Source organism: Sinocyclocheilus grahami, unplaced genomic scaffold, assembly GCF_001515645.1.
Source record: "Sinocyclocheilus grahami isolate Dianchi unplaced genomic scaffold, SAMN03320097.WGS_v1.1 scaffold457.1, whole genome shotgun sequence".
Classification (NCBI taxonomy): domain Eukaryota; kingdom Metazoa; phylum Chordata; class Actinopteri; order Cypriniformes; family Cyprinidae; genus Sinocyclocheilus; species Sinocyclocheilus grahami.
Genome location: NW_015505636.1, coordinates 1,388,199 through 1,406,633, shown reverse-complemented (window position 1 = coordinate 1,406,633; position 18,435 = coordinate 1,388,199). Strand labels below are relative to the sequence as shown.

Here is an 18,435-nt window from a genome sequence, read left to right as displayed (position 1 = left end):
ACGGCTCTGGGGGGTGAACAAAGGCCTTCTGTAGCGAATCGATGCATTTTTGGAAGAAAAATATCCATATTCAAAATGTAATAATCACTTTAATGTAGCTTACGCCAACAGTCCTACACGGAAGCAGCTCCGGGGCGAATGACATATGAGTTCAGCTTTGCGCATGCGTCGGTGAGTCTCGTGAAAACCAATGTTTGTTAACAGGAGCAAAGGAAGCAAAGTTTCCTTACTTTAGCAAAGGAAAACCAGTCTCCTCTTGGCATATATCGAAATCCTCCGACATTCTTCTTTACAAATCCTCATTTTGTACTTCTAATTAGTGACCGTTATTTTGCTTTGATCTCTCCCCTGCACTTCCGCGTTCGTCACTTCTGAGCGGCACATGCGCAAAGCCGACCTCCATATGCCATCCGCCCGGAGCTGCTTCCGTGTACAACAGTGAGCGCAAGCTACATTAAAGTGATTATTACGTTTTGAATATGGATATTTTTCTTACAAAAACGCATCAATTCACTACAGAAGGCTTTTGTTCACCCCCTGGAGCCATGTGAGAAACTTTTTTTTATGGATGGGAACTTTTTATTTAACTTCTTTTGGACTGATGCATGCAACACCCACTGAGTGTCATGAAACAGCTTGAAAGATCAAAGACAATTTTTAATATAACTCCGACTGGATTCGTCTGAAAGAAGAAAGTCATATACACCTAGGATGACATGAGGGTGAGTAATTTATGGGCTAATTTTCATTTTTGGGTGAACTAACCCTTTAAGCATAAGAGACTTTCAAAAACACAAAATAATCTTGCCAATCCCAAACTTTTGAAAAGTAATATATACATACATATAGTATGTATATTCATGAAAAAAATACATTTACAGACCAATCCAAACACGTAATGCTCAATCTTACATAATTAAACCTCTTTGATTGTGCCAATGTGACATGGTAGATCTGATAGTGAACACGCACAGATGGACATACTAAATTCAAAAGCATTTCTGCTTTGGTTTTGGTGACACCAATGTATGCCAGTCTGCATGTCATAACAGAGCAAAGTGGTGAGCGTTTGCATCATCCAGGGCTCGCACAGGAAGGAGGAGGATGATCTGAGGTTGTTTGATGTTTAATTATTAAAGCGCTGACAGAGTGTAACATGCAATGCTGAGTTCTTCTTTCCTCTCCTCTCCCTCTAATAAGTGAAGCCTCCATGGAGCTCAGACATGCATTTAAAAAATGGAAAGCACTGGAAAGAGATGAGAGGAAGGTGAAGACCAAGAAGATGCCTAAGGGAAAGGCTAAAAAGTACAGGAGATTTCTCACTCCGTAAGCATCTTCATGAAGGTATTTTCTAAGGCTTAGGGGCAACCTAAACTGCCGTACTGAATGTGAGCCACAGTACTATGATAAATGTGACTCACCTGCTGAAATGGCCAGCATATGTTGTGATTTGGATGCTGGACAGCTTGTGTCCCCAGCAGAATTCTTAAGAAGTTTAACCAGAAAGCTTTATACTGCAGGTGAGGACTTCTCATTGGCTGTGTTCAAAACCACCCCCTATATCCTTAAATAGGGCACTGTTTGAGGGGACAGCAGTGATGTCCAACACTATAGTGGATGTTAGAGTGCACTCATTTAATCCCATCATGCACTGCAATAATGAGTGTACACCCAACGGCTACAGAATATCCATAATTCACTATGAGGGTCGTGCCAAAATAATTCACACGTCTCGCCAGAAGATGGTGCCTGTAGAAGAATTGTCCATCCAGTTTTCCAAACCCCTGGTACAATGTGGGTACAGTGTAATATTATACAGGTATCAATTTCTTTTTAATTGATTATTAAATAGTTTAATTACGTTTTATAAACACTAGATGCCATATTTCCATTCCTACAGAAGCTGGCAGTTTGCTAAGTTTTAAATAATTATTTAACGGATACTTTTTAGATAATTATTAAACAGATACTTAATTATTTAAAGTACAAACTATGTAAAAGCGAGAGCTCGTGTACTATTTAATATGTGATTGTTATTGTTGTTGTGACCACTAGCGGGTAGTATGTTATGTTCACAGTCCACATTCGCTCACTCATTTTCATTCACTTGTTCAACTGGACTATATTAGTGGACTAATGTAGGGAACAGTGAATGAGGGTATATGGGGGCAATTTCGAACACAGCTCTAGACTTCCATTAGGTAGTCACGTTATGTGTATACCTGTTCAACTGTTCGTTTATGCAAATATCAGATCAGCAAATCATATGGCAGCAACTCAATGCATTCAGTCATGTAAGCATGGTCAAGACGATCTGCTGAAGTTCAAACCGAGCATCGGAATGGGGAAGAAAGATGATTTAAGTGACTTTGAATGTGGTATGGTCTACCTAGGCTCATTGGAAATACGTGCCTCTATATACAATTTTGCAAAACTGAAAAAGAAAAAAAAAAGTACCTATATGTACATCACTGCAGTTTCTAGAGGCAGTAAAACTGACAACTTTTATTCCTTTTCACAAAAAGTATGATTTACAGGTACAAAGTTTTGATTAATAAAGCCTAATTTTCGCACAGTTACTTGCATAATATTATGTTATGACAATTTTAACATCCTGCACGATATGAAAACTGATACTTTGGACGTTGTCATCACATATACAGCTTAATTTGCATGAGTTTTCTAATCCAGTAGGTTTGCTCGGTAGCTCAATACAAAGCATGAAAAAAATAGCATAAAATAGCTGTCATGAATCCTGTCCATGGACTTCCGTTCAATCACCACCAGAGGTCACCCTTCCATTACAGTGACTCTCGCACAACACAAACTGTTGCATGTCATCCCGGACTACATATCCCATCAGCCATTGCACTGATTGCACACAGCACTTATTGCACACAGCTGTCATCAATCACACATTCACTATAAATACACCCACTGAAACAACCATTCTCGGCCGAGTATTGTATGCGCTTATCACCAGCAGTGATAGCTACTCTACAGAGCCCTCTTTAGCTTCCTAGCCCAGCCTAGTCTTGCCTTGTCTGTTTTTGATCTGTGCCTGTTTTCCTGGATTTATCCCTTTAGTCTCGCCCTTGTGATCCTGTTCGCCAATCATTGACCTACGCTAGCCCTAGGACTATTCTTGTGTCTTGCCCGCCATATACCTGTGTGCCACTGTTCGACCCTGCCTGTGTTTCTGACCTCCTCCGATATTAATAAAGCTTGCATATGGATCTGCACGTCTCACGTCTTGTCAGCCCCGTAACAATAGCATGGCTAAATCAACAAATGCGTTTTTATATCACTTTTGCATTTGTTAACACTATCGGGTAGGTTTAGGGTTGGGTTTGATTGTAGGGGATTGTAGCGAATCAGCTCAAAGGGGAAATATGAATAATTAATCATAACTAGGTATAATTAATTATAAATATTTAGATCCGCTGTAAGTATTTACTTGACCTCTCAGGGTCAACTGTCTGTCAATTCTAAGAACGTTAATTTCCTGGTTAAGGGAAATAACTTTCTTACTGTACAATACTACACAGAGCATGTAGCATAAATCTGCATGATTAGGGACTCCAGTTATGAGCAAACAATGAACAACATCAAGTGTGATACAAGAAAGACATTATTAACTACATAAACACTTAAACTAGTCTAACATACACACACACACACACGCATACAGTTGGTATAGGAAAGGAAGGAAACATCAGCTTCTTAGTTCAAACACACCTTTGTAAAAAGGTGCAAATGATAATTAATGTATCAATTAATAAGACTAGGTTTGATACTTGCACGTCTTGTCTGTCTGACAGAGAGTTCTGATGCAATCTGAAGGCTCAAGTTGATCTTTGCTGAAGTTGGTTGATGAAAAAGAACCAGTTTGAGTCAGATGATCTTGGTGAATGGAAAGTCAAGGCCCGAGGCCTGGCGCGAGCTTAGGGCGTCCTTAAGAGCGTTCTAGCTCACATCTTCTCAGAATCTAACAGAACCGCAGACTGGAGGCGGGTCACTGATGTGAGGCCTTTAAGGCCTGACAAGATTCACGCCTCTCAGGATGAGCTTTGTCCAATGAGAAAGGCTGAAATTCCAAGCGGGAGTTTGGAAATATTGGGGAGTTTTTTGACCCTTTGTGTGAATGCATGGTAATTTGCATATGGAACTTGAATCGAAATTACTAAAGATTCTCAGAACACTAATATATTGCCTATGTACCAACATATAATATACACTCTCGTTTAGATCATCCGAAGACGAATTCATAGATACTAAACATGGTAGGATTTCATATAGGTAATATGACAGGAATGAGTGATTCCATCATAAGCCTGCATAAAACAGTATACAATATAAAAGACAATATTCAAGGACAGTAACAACATACACAATGATCTGAAGGATATGTGTGTTCATTCAAAGAAAGGTTTTCCTATTAATTAATTAGAGAAGAGTCCATTCTTACTGTGCATTGTGTCTTTCCTATGGAAAATGTAGTGAGTTTCTCTACCCGCATTCCTTTGGGCAATAAAACCAGTGATATCAGCATTGGTTGCCATGGAATCAGAGGCCTGTTCTGCCTTTCTGAGGTGTTAAGACGCATTTCGGGGGAAGGGTCCATAGGCCCTGATATGGCTTGTTAACTGAGGGGTGTTACAGAGTATTTGTTAAATATAACTAACAAAATATATATTGTGTGTCTGATTGGTCCAGACGCTACAGGATATTTTCAACACGATAGAGCATTAACTTTTAGCGACACTCCCCAGATGTATGAATTCTAAACAGCCACAAAACATACCTCAAGCACCGAAACAAAAATGCAGCAATACGTGCCTGTACCAACATTAAAAAAAAACGTGCCATGGTCACATATTGAACGTGTGTTTTAGTGCCACTTTCTGGACACTTTGAAACGGCTGCAAAACGTCCAGTAAGGTTCGTAATTACGGTGTGGCAGAAATGTAGAGGCACATATTTTTTATGAGCCTGGGTTGGGTATGGTTGTTGGTGCATGATATTACAGAAACTGATGATCTACTAACATAATCCTATGGGTGAAAAACACAATATAACACATTTATGGTGAGCCCTCCTCAATATATAAGATATATAATATGGTCTTTTCAGAAGGAATTACTGAGAGAGCCAAGAAAGCAACAGAAACTTACCGTGATTGTGGGGGGAACAGATAAAGAGACCAGGTGACCCTCTCCCGACACCACTGGGGCTGCTTGTGCTCCAGCCAGCGGTAGAGACGAGCCTTCCGACTCTAAAAGACGGATGACCACATGAGATTATAGGACAAGTAAGTTAGTTTTGTTGGCAGCAGAAGATATAGAAGTCCTGTTTCCTGTGATCTTATAACAGTGAATTGAACAGAAAAAAAGCTGTAGATGTTTGTGATGAATCTATTGTAAGAAACTGAAAATAACTGTAATAAATCAAGTGTAGCTTTTCTCACCAGGTTTCCTTCATCATCTGCATTGTCATCCTCGCTGTGGAGTTCATCTAGAGAAAGCTGCGTGGTGGCTGCAGATGGAGAACTCTTGCCATTGCTGAGGAAGTTGGGCGGCCGGGCGCTGTGTATGCTGGCGGAACGATGCATGTATGGTACCTGCAGGGTGTCTGGAGGCAGATCAAACGAGCTACGTGTCTCCAGGGACTCCATGCGCCTGTGCTGAGGCCTCTGGCCCAGGGAGTCCGTCCTGGCGAGGGAGGCATCATCGCCCTCAGACAAGCCCCCTCCGCCTCTGCCCCCGCTCTCTCCCGCATCTCCCTCATCGGAGCTGGACTGGTCATCGCCAGAAAGTAAGGAGCGGCGTTCGCCAGACTGGCGTTTCTGCCTCTTAAGGCTGGGGGCTCGGCCCAGGCTATTCCAGCTGGAGCGCCTGCTGTTCCAGCTACTGGCTGAACTCCAGGGGGCATTTGGGGAACTCCGTGCACTCGACTGCAGAGAGACGGGTGGAATATGTTACTCTCAAATAAGATCTCATTGGCTATCTGTAAAACCTTGGTGCCAACGTTTTTGTCAAAATCACAGAAATATAGAACAAAAACAATTGAAGCCAACTGCACCACATGTACTCATTATTTATACAGTATATTTAACATATTATAATTGTAAAAAGATATATTTTATATTCTGAATTCTACAATTTATATTATATTACATTACATTACATTATATTATATTATATTATAAAGTGTTGGGGTAACACATTACAAGTAACGCGTTACGTAATCTGATTATTTTTTTCTCATGTAACTAGCACTTTAAGAAAATATCTGACTTTTTTCAAATAAGTAATGCCAGTTACTTTATTTTCCCATTTATTGACTGACAGCTCCTCCGTTGAAAGAAATCGGGAGTAAGTGCAGAGGCGTTGTGTGCGCTGTGTACACATGATGTTACTGTAGTTTTAGACTAAATGTGAACATGCATTTACTCATCTCACTTGCAAAAAACAGATTCAGCATTCCTCAAAATAAATAAAGACTGTGAAATGCAAACTCAGAATATGACGCAAACCTGCAATAATTAAATGTTAATTAGCACAAATATCCTTTATATATTTAATCCCATTTTATTATCTAATGTCTTTGCTGCTGACCTTCAATTATCCAATTCAACCGTACTAAGCAAAAATTACTTTAGATAAACATAACATTTGTTTCATTTTTTATTGCTGAAGAGTGATGAACTTTCTTCTCCTGTTTACAATATAACACATAATCAACTTCTTATTTATAACTGTTGTATAAAATCACATTTAAACTTGTGAAATTCAGGACAAAATCACTCGTGATATTACTCTCGCTGATATAAATTGGAGACAAAAACTCATAAAGGGGCATTTTTTGCCCCAATATCTTGAATTTCAGGGCATAACTGCATTTATGGAGTTGTTGCCCTGCATCATGTTTGTCAACAGTCAACTGTATGAAATGTAAGATGATGTACAGGTCTGGGGGCGGGGCCAGTGCGTTAACTGCGTTAAAATATTTTAATCTTGTTATTTTTTCATAACGAATTAATTAAGTTAACGCGTTAAACTGACAGCCCTAATTATATTATATTACTAAGTGACACTATAAGTGTCACTTAATCACCTAATTGAGAGTAACGAAACTGATATGCATTATACAGCACCAAAAAAAAAACCCAGGTTGGGACAACTTTCTGTATCAAGACAGAGAAAGGTAGTTACTGACTGGAGATTTGTCTTGGCCATTAGGATCCATGGAGACATTGCTGCCTCTGCGGGACTCGTAGCCTAGCGCCGGATCTCCTCCTCCTGATATCTTAGGGATGGGCATGGGTGTTGCAGCCGTGTGAGTGATGAGGGGAGGGGTCAGGCTGCTCTTCAAATCCACATGGCCATTGATGGGCACAACTGCGAGTACAGAAAGGAAGGGACAGGATAGTATGCTCAACATCACAACTGAAGCAACAAAACATGACAGACAGCTGAAAAATGTATTAAGAACCATTTCAAGCATGAATTTTTCAGGCAGGCCTTTAATCATCAAAAAGGATTGTGATGCATCATGCCAAAAAGACAAAAAATACAAAATATAACCCCATTGTTAGAAGGGTAAAAGGGTATCTGGGATTGCACAGAAGATAAGAGTGCACCTTAATCACATCTTTTTAATATAAAAAAAAAATCACAGCCGTGTGTCCTACAAAAAGAATATCTGTATATATGGAATATAATAATTAAATAAGCAAAAAATAATGAAGATAATGACCACAAAAATTGTGGTTGTAAAGAACTCGTAATAATATAAGTCTAATATAAAATATAAGTTAAAATGTTTCTTGCAAATAAATAAAAGTTTTCTCACAAACAAACAAATACATAAATTAATAAATAATTTTTCTTTGGTGGGGTCAGTGAATTTGTTGGCAGGGCAAATAAAAATCTACTTGCCAGCGGGGGGGGGACAAAAATAATTTTTGTTGAGCCCTGAATATCCCATGTGCTTCCATGCAAACTATGTTCTGTGGAGCTCACCAGATGATGCAGATAGATCCTTCTTACGTTCTGAAACATCTTCCAAGCTCCGTGCATAGAAATCCGCTTCAGAATTCGACTTCGAGGCATCACCCTTTATCAAACGTGGAAGATATAAAAGATTAGTGACCAGGTTTAGATGTTGCTGGGGATTAAAGAAGCATATTGCATATTGGTGAGGAACAGGCAGGTGGGTGAGGGTGTGGTCTCCCCCACCCCAGCCGGTCCTCAAAAAAGGCCAGAGGGTGACTGGTATCTAAGGGAGAGACATCCTGGTTGGGGTAATCCACAAAAACACAGTGCCGGCATGCATTTGACAATACCAGGTTGCACGACCACTCTGAAACCACAAGTACTGTGTACTAAATATTAGTTAAATGTATCTTTGAGTGTATTTTTAAGCAGATGATCTCATGGTCAGACCATCTGCTATATTAGCGTAAGTCACATCCATATGCGGGTGAATATGTGTGGGTTTTCTTTTTTCTCGGCTCACTGAAGGAGCAGAACCAGAAGAGCAGGCACGTCCAATGATCAGGCAGGAGAAATAAACACTGTTATTTTTATCAGAGGGCTCATCACATTGTTTGGCCTGTATCCTCCTCATCCCCAGTCTTGGGCTGGTCTTAAAATGGCTTCATGCCAAGAGTGTTTCAGTGTGGTCTAGCACAGAACTTCAACCCTGGGTGGTTTGTCAAAACAGACATCACTGTCTGAGGACATGGATCACTCTCTCAGTTTGACCATTAGGGTGTCTATTTGTGGACTGACTGTAATTTAAATCAAATATGAGCAAGATCATAAAGGATGAATCTTTTTCCTTATCATGTGGTTACAGGATGTCAAACTCATTCATCTCAGCATACATTTACCATAGTACTTTACAGCACTAATAGTCAAAGAGGAGACAGTAGAGACTATTCTGACAAACCTTGCACCTACGAACAATGCATCCCATTGGCTTCACTAATTAACATCAAGCTAAATCAAAACTTTCTGAAAAAAAAAAAAATCAATGCATTAGTAATGGCTGTGTAAATGGGTAAGTAAACAAAGCAAATTTGAATTGCATTGAAACCAGTGGGATCATTGCACCACTAGACACAGCACAATCGAACAGCAATTAATTCACATTATAACTACAACAAAAACAGGACTTGTCAATAGGGAATAACACAATATCTACATTACTAAGGCAACAAAAACAAAACTTGAAAGAGTTATGACACTGGAGTCGAGCTCTGTAAGTGAAGACAGGAGAGGGACTTCTTGCCCCTTCTCACCAACAGTGAAGAGTAAAACACAACAGCTGTGATAGGTTGAACTAGCAGAGAGGCACTACAAAGCATCCTCAGAAACAGGCCACCACTGTCTGCTGGGCACCAGGTGCAATTAGCGGTTAGCTTAGCATCAGCACCCACTGTTACTCACTGCATGCTCAGAAATGAGCACTGTGGATGATGTGTCTGGAATGGACTTGACTATTCTCACTCCCACATGGCCTTTCTGAACAAAGAGATGTAGCAGAAACGTTACAAAACTATAGTATTTTGCTAAACAAACTCCTTGACTTTTTGACCTAAGCACTAGCAAAGGGCTGTTAGCTATTGTATTCTATGTAAAACAAATTAAAACCATTAAAAACTTTATTAAAGCAATAGTTCACCCTCATGTTTTTAAACATTTGTGAATGAAAATATAATTTATTTTATTAAATAAAATATTGCATTATGTATACAGTGAGATGTTAATAGCTGCAACTAGATTTCAAGAACTGAATCCATCTAGTTTATGATAGAATCATTCAGTTTTGTAAAGTGAAGCAATTCAATCATTGAAAAGATTTGACTCAAAAGAAATGATTTGTTCACAAATCAAACAGATGTGTGAACAAATCATTCGAATCGGTTTTGTAAAGTGGATCAAACAATTCACTGAAAAGATCTGATTCAAAAGAATGATTATTTTGTGAATCAGACACTGATACTTTTCCAACTCAAACTCATGGAGAGAAAAAAAACATCACCATTTTATGTTTTGGTGAACTGGTGGTGATTTCATGAACTTATACAATTTTGGGGAAAAAAATCCCTAAACCTAATCCTCAGTGGGTCGTAAGCAGTACGAATTCATTCAAATTTGCTTCTAAATTTTTTAATTCTCACATTCCCATGAGAGTGTGTTGTACTTTTCTCGTTAATGACAAGGTTTTCAATGAATAACTGAATCATTTAAGTCTGAAATTTCAGAATGACTCCTTTAAGCTTGTTTGCCAGAACTGCTTTGGTCAGGTACAAGGTGTGAAAGAAAGTCTACTGGGGCTGTACTGTCAATTAAGATGTTAAGGTTGCTGTGCAACTGCTGCTTAACAATCACAGATCTTAATTTGGGAATTCTACTGGGCTCAGCCAACCTTGCTAATAGAGAGATTTTAGGCATGTTTTGACATGACGTGTTAATAGCCCCTGAGTAAGAACTAGCAGAGAGGTTTATGTAATTTGACTGTCAAGGTGAAGGACTGGAAGGTGTAAGAGACAAGTTCAAACCCCATTGGTGCTCTCCATTTTATGGCCTTCCACTGCATGTGTCACCTAGCACAGCTGCATGAATGAAAACAAATACGGGATGTGATGTCCAGAACCACAAACAGACCGAGTCTCCTCAACAGGGTCAAGTGCTTCCACTCAGCTCTGGCTCACTGAATGGACTTTCTCAGGCTATTTGAATAAAACTTTAAGTCTAGTTAAATAAAAACTGATGATACCATGCAGAGCAATTCTACAAGATCAAATTAATTAAAGAGGTATTAAGAGATGTATCCGCATATTAAACGATTTTGAGATCTATTCAAAAGGACTTCCCAGTTGCCTTATTTGCTTTTGCACAGCAGTCTGTCTGGCTTTGTCTGATTTCGCTGAGGCTTTCCATAAGCCCAAACACATCCTTTCAGCCAGATAAAATAAAGCATGAGGCTCTACAAGGTTTGTACTCTGCCGCCAGGCATTGAGCAAGTGAACCTGAAGAAAGACTTTGAGTCAAGTCTGCTGCTACAAGAAACAATCACAAGTGACACTGTCCACAAACGCAGCGGTCCCCCTGGTTAGTCTCACTGGGTTACATCATGCGGAGTGCTACATACCCCTGAGTCTATAGGCAGCTGAATACAGCTCAGCTGGCCATGCAAATCTTCCCTCTTGGTTATTTCCTAAAGTGGATGCGTGTTAGGATTTTACCACACAGAGCGAAAAGATAAGATAGAAGGGGGGAAAAAGCACAGAAAGTGTTAGAGAATTTACAAAGACACATTATGAGAAATCGGACTCCCACATTTCACCAAACTTCACTTCTGTTGAAGTAAAAGCAATTTTGCATTTTGGGTGGAGTTTAGGCTTTTAGCATTCTCGGTACAGTGAGATTGTGTAGTTGTTGCCCGTATTTAAAATGCTGCAACTGCAGGTATCAATACTTTGGCTGTGTTATTCTCTGAAATTTATGAACTCTTTTGTTTTTCTCTCCAGCACCTCTGAGATAACGTGTATTGAATTTTTCACATTGTGAATCTGTCAGAGTAAATCAGCGAATTACATCCAGCGAATGAATGCAATTGTCTAAAACATTCTACGCATATAAAATCAATGTTTTTCTTTTACTTCTACAAGCTATCTGAGTTACAAAAGAAGATCAGACTCTGCTTTGGGCCAAATTACAACTTTCTTTGGTGTACAACCCATTTTTTTAAGTTCCAAACTTCTTGGAAAATTATGTTCAACAAGAATAACAACACACTTAGTCATTTTATTATTACTGCCTATGTAACAAGAACTTGAACATAACATTTGGCCACCCTTTCTTGGCATACACTTAGTCTAATGAGAGTTCTGAGCATGTCATGCTCCAACTTGTCACCCTTTGTGCCTGCTTTGTTTTCCTTTCAGAAGATTTCAGTATATTTATATGGGTCTAAAATTATGCAAAATAATTATGTTATAACTTGTTTAATAATAATAATAATAAAATACTATTGTAGGATCTGTCTCACAACAGACCCACCTACATGATGGAGACACACACATCAAACCAGCACATTCCATGGAAGGTTTACTATACTATAATATAATATAATATAATATAATATATAATATAGCAATGTTCAAAAGTTTGGGGTCAGTAAGATTTGTGACAAGAACACTTGTATTCAGCAATGACACATTAAATTGATCAAAGGTGACAGTAAAAACGTTTAAATTTACTTTTACTAATAAAGAATCCTGTAACACAGTATTACAGTTTTAAAAAATTAATAATAGAATTAATAAATTAATTACAATTAAATTAATAATTAATAAAAAAAATTATCAGCACAACTGTTTTCAAGAAATGTTTCTTGAGCACCAAATCAGCATTTAGAATGAGTTCTGAAAAATCATGTGACACAGAAGACTGAAAATTCAGCTTTGCCATCACAGGAATAAATTACATTTTAAAATGTATTAAAATACAAAACAGTTATTTTAATAATATTTCATAATATAACTGTTTTTACAGTATTTGATCAAGTAAAATGCCTTGTGAAGGTGTCTGTGCAAAGATGGACACAAATACAGTAGTAAAAAAAAATCCAGCTTTTAACCAATAAAGTGTACCATTGAACATGCTGACATACAGACTGACATGCTAGTCCAACCGAGACCACCTGTTTACAGCAGTGCGATTACATGAAGCTATATGGTTCAGTGGACGGGGCATTACACTGTTGAAGGGACATTCATCCCGGCCCTTGATCTCCCTGCGTCATTCAGCCACCGGTTTCCCCAGCAACCCTGACGCACTGAAAAGTTCGACCAACTAAAAATAAACACCATGTTTGCAGAAAACGATGTAAGGTTAAAATATTAAGCCAAGAGTGTTCGTCAGTTGTAGGGGAGAGCGGGAGAACACAGTACCCTGGCAGTCCCATTGGCATCAGATCAGTTGGGATGAGATTATAATATCTGATGCACTTAGCAAAGGTAACGGTGGATAGGGGTCAGTTGAGTGTGGGCTATCCTCTTATTTAAGACAAGAGAGTTTATTTAGAAGGCTTCTGAGCAACATAATTTCCTCTAAGCTGCCATGATGCAGTATGAAAGTTATTTCTGTCTGGCAGGCAGGCACAGGAGAGGCACGCTCATCTTTTAGAGAGGGGAAAAAAGCAAAGAACTGAGCTCCGTCCAGATAATACTTAAACTCCAGAACTTTCCTATTATGCAAATTAATATGAATGACAAACCAATTTTCAATTACGTGTTTTGTTGCTCTAATGAGGTGTTACAGAAACAGCACTTGATCATTTTTTATTCATCTGTTCGTTATTCTAACAATGATTTTGCTCAATTGAACAATCGATCAAAATCTAGAGATACTTTTTTCATTAAAAGTTTACGAATATTTTGAATACACCATGTGAGCAGAGTTCAAAACAAATGAGTTGTCAAGGTTTTAGATTTTACATCCACTAGAATGCCAAACAACAAGATTGCATGTGAAATTTTTATTTCAAAACTTGATCATACCTCATAAAAATAGAGGTAATCAAATCATAGATTTTTTTTTGTACCGTATACACACGCCAACTTGTGTGATTCGGTTTGCCTCTTTCCAAAGAGACAGTAATAAAACAACCCCTCCACCCAAAATGATACATAGGTATAACATTTATATCTCCGATTTATCTTGAGCCTGGCCATTTTTGTATGCGTGTCTGTCTTTCTGCCAGAGAAGAATGGCTGCTATGCATTGGGAGATAAGTTGTCTCATAAGATCATGGAAAAAGAAGGCGATAAAGAAAAAGAATGAAGGAAGGAGAATGAGAAGGAGTGCTCATGAGTATGGAGTAGGTACTATTATACACAGAACAATAAACTCTTTTAGACTATTTTAGCGATGTTCTTACTACCTTTCTGGGCCTTGAGCATGGTAGTTGTGTTGCTATCTAGGGTCAAAAAGCTCTTGGATTTCATCAATAATATCTAAATTTTGGGTGAACTATATCCCTTTAAAGAGCTTGAGCATTTAAAGGGGCAGATAACATAACTTCAGTGTGTGATTATAATAAACACAATACAACCACATGGTGGTGTGGACACTGGTATAGTTATAGTTATCCTTCTTGGTGTAAACAGGCCTTTATTGTTGGAATATGTGAACACACTATTTATACTATAAAATGCTCCAGAAGAGTGCATAACTATGTAAATTGGTACGTACCTAATGTTTTATAAAGACAGTCCTAATAAAGTGTATTTTAGCATAAATAAACCAATAAATAGTCATAAAGGTGAAAGGCAAAACTTCTATTTGCCCTCATTGATGTGCTTTCATGCATTATGATTTCTCACATTTTTAACAGTTGCTAAATTCAGAATACCATACTACTTTTACCTTTTCTGCCATAGAAGTAGTATGCTACTCCAAAAATCATCAAGTGTCTTTTCTATATTGTGTAGTGCCATGCAGCCTTGCCCACACAAAACTCACTGGACCAAAATCGCTCCTGACATATATTAAACATCAAAAAAGGATGAGACGAGATTGATAAGTTAGTTTTATGCGACAAATAGAAAACCATACAAAATATGAGGTACGTGTTTTTAGTTTCACGCTCCTCAGCTGTGGAGTGGAGTGTGAGAAAGAACGCAAAAAGATTGGCTGTGATTTTGTTGCGTCGAGCGGGATTTTCGCTTTCAGCCTGGACAGAAAAATTGCTTTTCACTTGAATCTTTGTCACGTCGTGCCTGTTTAGGACATAGTGTTAGATGAAGGGGACAGGAGAGAGCTAGTGGAGAAAGAGAGAAGAAAGATATGGTGTTGGAATATGTGCTAGACTTTAAAGGACAAAAAAGAAAAGACAGACTGTGAAGTGAAGACAAAAAAGAGAATGAAAATGTAGAGGCTAAGCTGGAGACTGGCTTTACCTCAGTTTGGAATCCTTCCACTAAGATAGCCACCAACAGGTTGAACAGGACATAGTTTCCAAAAGTCATGAGAGCGATGAAGTACAGAGCAGCCACAGGAGAGGTGGAGGCCATCCCATTATACAGTACCTTATTCCAGTCCTCCTGAGTCAAGATCTGATGTACAAGAAACAAATATAATCAAACTGCCATTTATACTTGTTCAAAATTTTGGGGTCGGAAAGATTTTTAATTAAAAAAAAAAACTACAGTAAAAACAGTAACATTATGAAATATCACCACAAAATATTTGTTTATACATTACATTTTCTAATTTATTCTTGTGCTGGCAAAACTGAAATTTCAGTTTGCTCCAGTCACATACTGTCATATTATGCTTCATAAATCATGCTGATAAAATGCTTATATCATTCTAATATTTCAATGCTTTTGTAAAAAACTGAATACTTTTTGTTTGGGATTTTTTTGATGAATAGAAAGTTCATCAAGGAAACAGAATTTATTTAAAATAGAAATCATTTGTAACATTATAAATGGGTAACACTTCATAATAAGGTCCCATTAGTTAACATTATTTAATTCATAAATATTAATTAACAATGAGCTATAAATTTATTACAGCATTTATTAATCTTTTTTAACATTAGTTATTAATAGAAATACAACTGTTTATTATTAGTTCATGTTAGCTCAGGTCCATTAAATAAGATTAACAGATACAACTTTTTATTTTAATATTATATTAGAAAATGCTGAAATGAATATTATATATGATTAATAAATGCTTTAGAAGATTGTTAGTTCATGTTAAATAAAAAAAGAAAAAAAAATCTTGCTGACCCGAAATTTTTTAATATTAGTGTACATTTGCATGAAACATGCCTCATTTGAGCATCTGTTATTAATTGGGATCAAAAAACATGTTTGTACAGTATCTGTATTTTGTGCTGTGCACTTATGATCAGATCACTCAAGATGGATGTTAAGATGCCTGATTGAAATTGCAGCTTGTGTATCATGTAGGAATCTTGCCTGAAAAACTGTAACAATGGCCCACAGCAACGAGTCAAAGTTCTTGCGGTCAGGAAGTGTGTCTCCATCTCTCTCAGAGCCGAATTTACATCCAAACAGGTGCATGCCTAGAATACTGTAAAACAAAATCACAAAAAAAAGTTAAAATGTAAAATAAATGGACTGAATAAACAGTACACTCAAATTGCACAAAATTATATCTCATCTTGCCTGAAAATGAATATGAAAAGCATAAGCAGCATGCAGAAGGTGGCAACATTGTCCATGGTCTTCATCAGGACCACCAGCTGCCTCTGCAGGGCCGGCATGAAGCGGACCAGCTTCAACACCCGCATGAGCCTGAAGGTCCTCAGCACCGATAAACCTCCTCCCTGCTGACCAACAATCTCCCAGACGCTGTCAACACATATAAACACACACATCTGACTATCTGACAGAATGCACAAGGAAGACAATGTGAAAACAAATCCCTGCTACCATAGTTACCCTTTCATTCCTAAGGGAGAAATGCAATAGAGTGGGTTATTTCTCGCAAGAAAAACATTCGAAAATGTTTTGGTGTGGTTTGTTGCATTTCAAACAAAGCAATCAATCTATCTATCTATCTATCTTTCTATCTATCTATCTATCTATCTATCTATCTATCTATCTCAATCTATCTATCTATCGATCGTTCGATCGATCGATTGATGTAGAGGTTTTTGAAGATAAAAAAAACCTTCTTGATTTTCCATCTTAAGAATGATTGTTATGGTAACCAGTATTTGTTTTCTCACCCACGATAAACCACGCCCACAAAACCTTCAAAAAAATATTTCTCTTGTTCAGATGTCTTAGTAAATGCAAATTCATGTCAATTGTGAATGGATGGGCGTGAAATTGCTGCACTCATCATGACAGCTGACAGTCATCAGACTGAACAGGCAACAGATGTCCCATCACTCAGTAATGGCTGCCACTGTTGTGATATAACACACTGCCAGTGTGCATTTTCAGAAATGAAGATGAACGTCAATAAACAGTGACACAGGCCGTGGTATTAACGTTTAGAAGGTCTAAGGAAAGAATGCAGAAGAGCACGCGTACCTGATTACCACAATAATGCCGTCAAAGATGTTGTAAGGGTTCTTGATGTAGCCAAAAGGACCATAAACCAGCAGTTTCAGGAGCATCTCCAGTGCAAACAAACTGGTGAAGACAATATTACTGATTTCCAGAGCGTTTGTCAACTCATCAGGCTGAAAAAGGAAGAGAGAGAAGAAGAAGAAGATAAAATCAAGACTATCACATAGATGCCATTGTGGCATGTCAGTAATGTTACGAAGGACACATATGTATGCAAGGACACATTTTTTCATTATTAAGCAAATATAGTCACTGAAACATTAATAATAATAATAAGAAGAAGAAATAACAGAACACTATTATGTGGGAGCTGTGCAGCGAAATATAGTTTTGTTTTTTCTTCAAAAGCATCCCCATCATTTAATGTACTATAGGTTGATTTTCATTAAAACTAACAGAGTTTTTGAATAATAAGGTCAAATAAAACTGGTCTTGGAACTGTTTTCCCATGCCTTTAACATTTATTTTTTCTTTGGGACATCACATCCTGTTGCTGACGTTTGTTGCAGGGTAGTAATGAAATAATTTTGCATGCTTAAAGTGTACACTACAAAAAAAAAAAGCACACATTTTACAAGATTTACTTAAAATTTTACATTTACTTAAAAAGCAACACTGCACAATATATTAAAGGGGTCATATGATGCGATTTAATTTTTTCCTTTCTCTTTGGAGTGTTACAAGCTCTTGGTGCATAAAGAAGATCTGTAAATTTGCAAAGACTAAAGTCTCAAATCCAAAGAGATATTCTTTATAAAAGTTCAGAGTCAGCCACACCCCCCTAAAACGGCCCGCTCGAACACGCCCCCACATATCTACCTCACTATGTGGGAAGATTTGCATAACTCCGCCCAAATGTTCACGCAAAGAAAGAAGGCGTCACTTTTATTCTCGCTGTAGTATTGTTGCCGCTGCCGCCATGTCCTGAAGATGCTGTGTGCTTCGTTGTGAAAGCGAAACTACTTTGTTTGGTCTTCCAAAAGAGGACGATATCCACTTCGTCATGCCTAGAGCTGATTTGTGCTGGTCGCTGAGGGAATACATCAACTTAGTGCTGTGGATCGCCGGATCGGCTTTCACTGTTTTCACCGCTCCTTCACCGGGACCGCCGTTCTTGTCCCCACCGCCTCAGCTCACTCTTGCCCAGCTTCAGCTCACGCGAAGCCAGGGCTTTCACTCACGCTAGGCCGCTGTGTTTTTCGTTGTGAAAGCGAAACTACTTTGCTTGGTCTTCCAAAAGAGGACAATATCTGCTTCGTCATGCCTAGAGCTGATCTGTGCTGGTCGCTGAGGGAATACTT

The 18,435-nt window shown here is 38.2% G+C and overlaps 1 protein-coding gene across 3 annotated transcripts in view; it reads right to left on the bottom strand.

Annotated features, from left to right (window-relative positions):
- The window catches only part of cacna1g (calcium channel, voltage-dependent, T type, alpha 1G subunit), a 161,814-nt gene that overhangs the window by 83,246 nt on the left and 60,133 nt on the right, over window positions 1-18,435 (bottom strand). For all 3 annotated transcript variants that reach the window (XM_016234764.1, XM_016234763.1, XM_016234765.1), the window contains exons 9-17: window positions 17,096-17,247; window positions 16,220-16,405; window positions 16,010-16,124; window positions 14,978-15,133; window positions 11,164-11,229; window positions 8,025-8,118; window positions 7,219-7,400; window positions 5,468-5,953; window positions 5,175-5,275 (exon numbers count right to left, since the gene is read on the bottom strand). In XM_016234764.1, coding sequence (XP_016090250.1) covers window positions 5,175-5,275; window positions 5,468-5,953; window positions 7,219-7,400; window positions 8,025-8,118; window positions 11,164-11,229; window positions 14,978-15,133; window positions 16,010-16,124; window positions 16,220-16,405; window positions 17,096-17,247 — 1,538 coding nt within the window. The remainder of the gene's footprint in view (window positions 1-5,174; window positions 5,276-5,467; window positions 5,954-7,218; window positions 7,401-8,024; window positions 8,119-11,163; window positions 11,230-14,977; window positions 15,134-16,009; window positions 16,125-16,219; window positions 16,406-17,095; window positions 17,248-18,435) is intronic.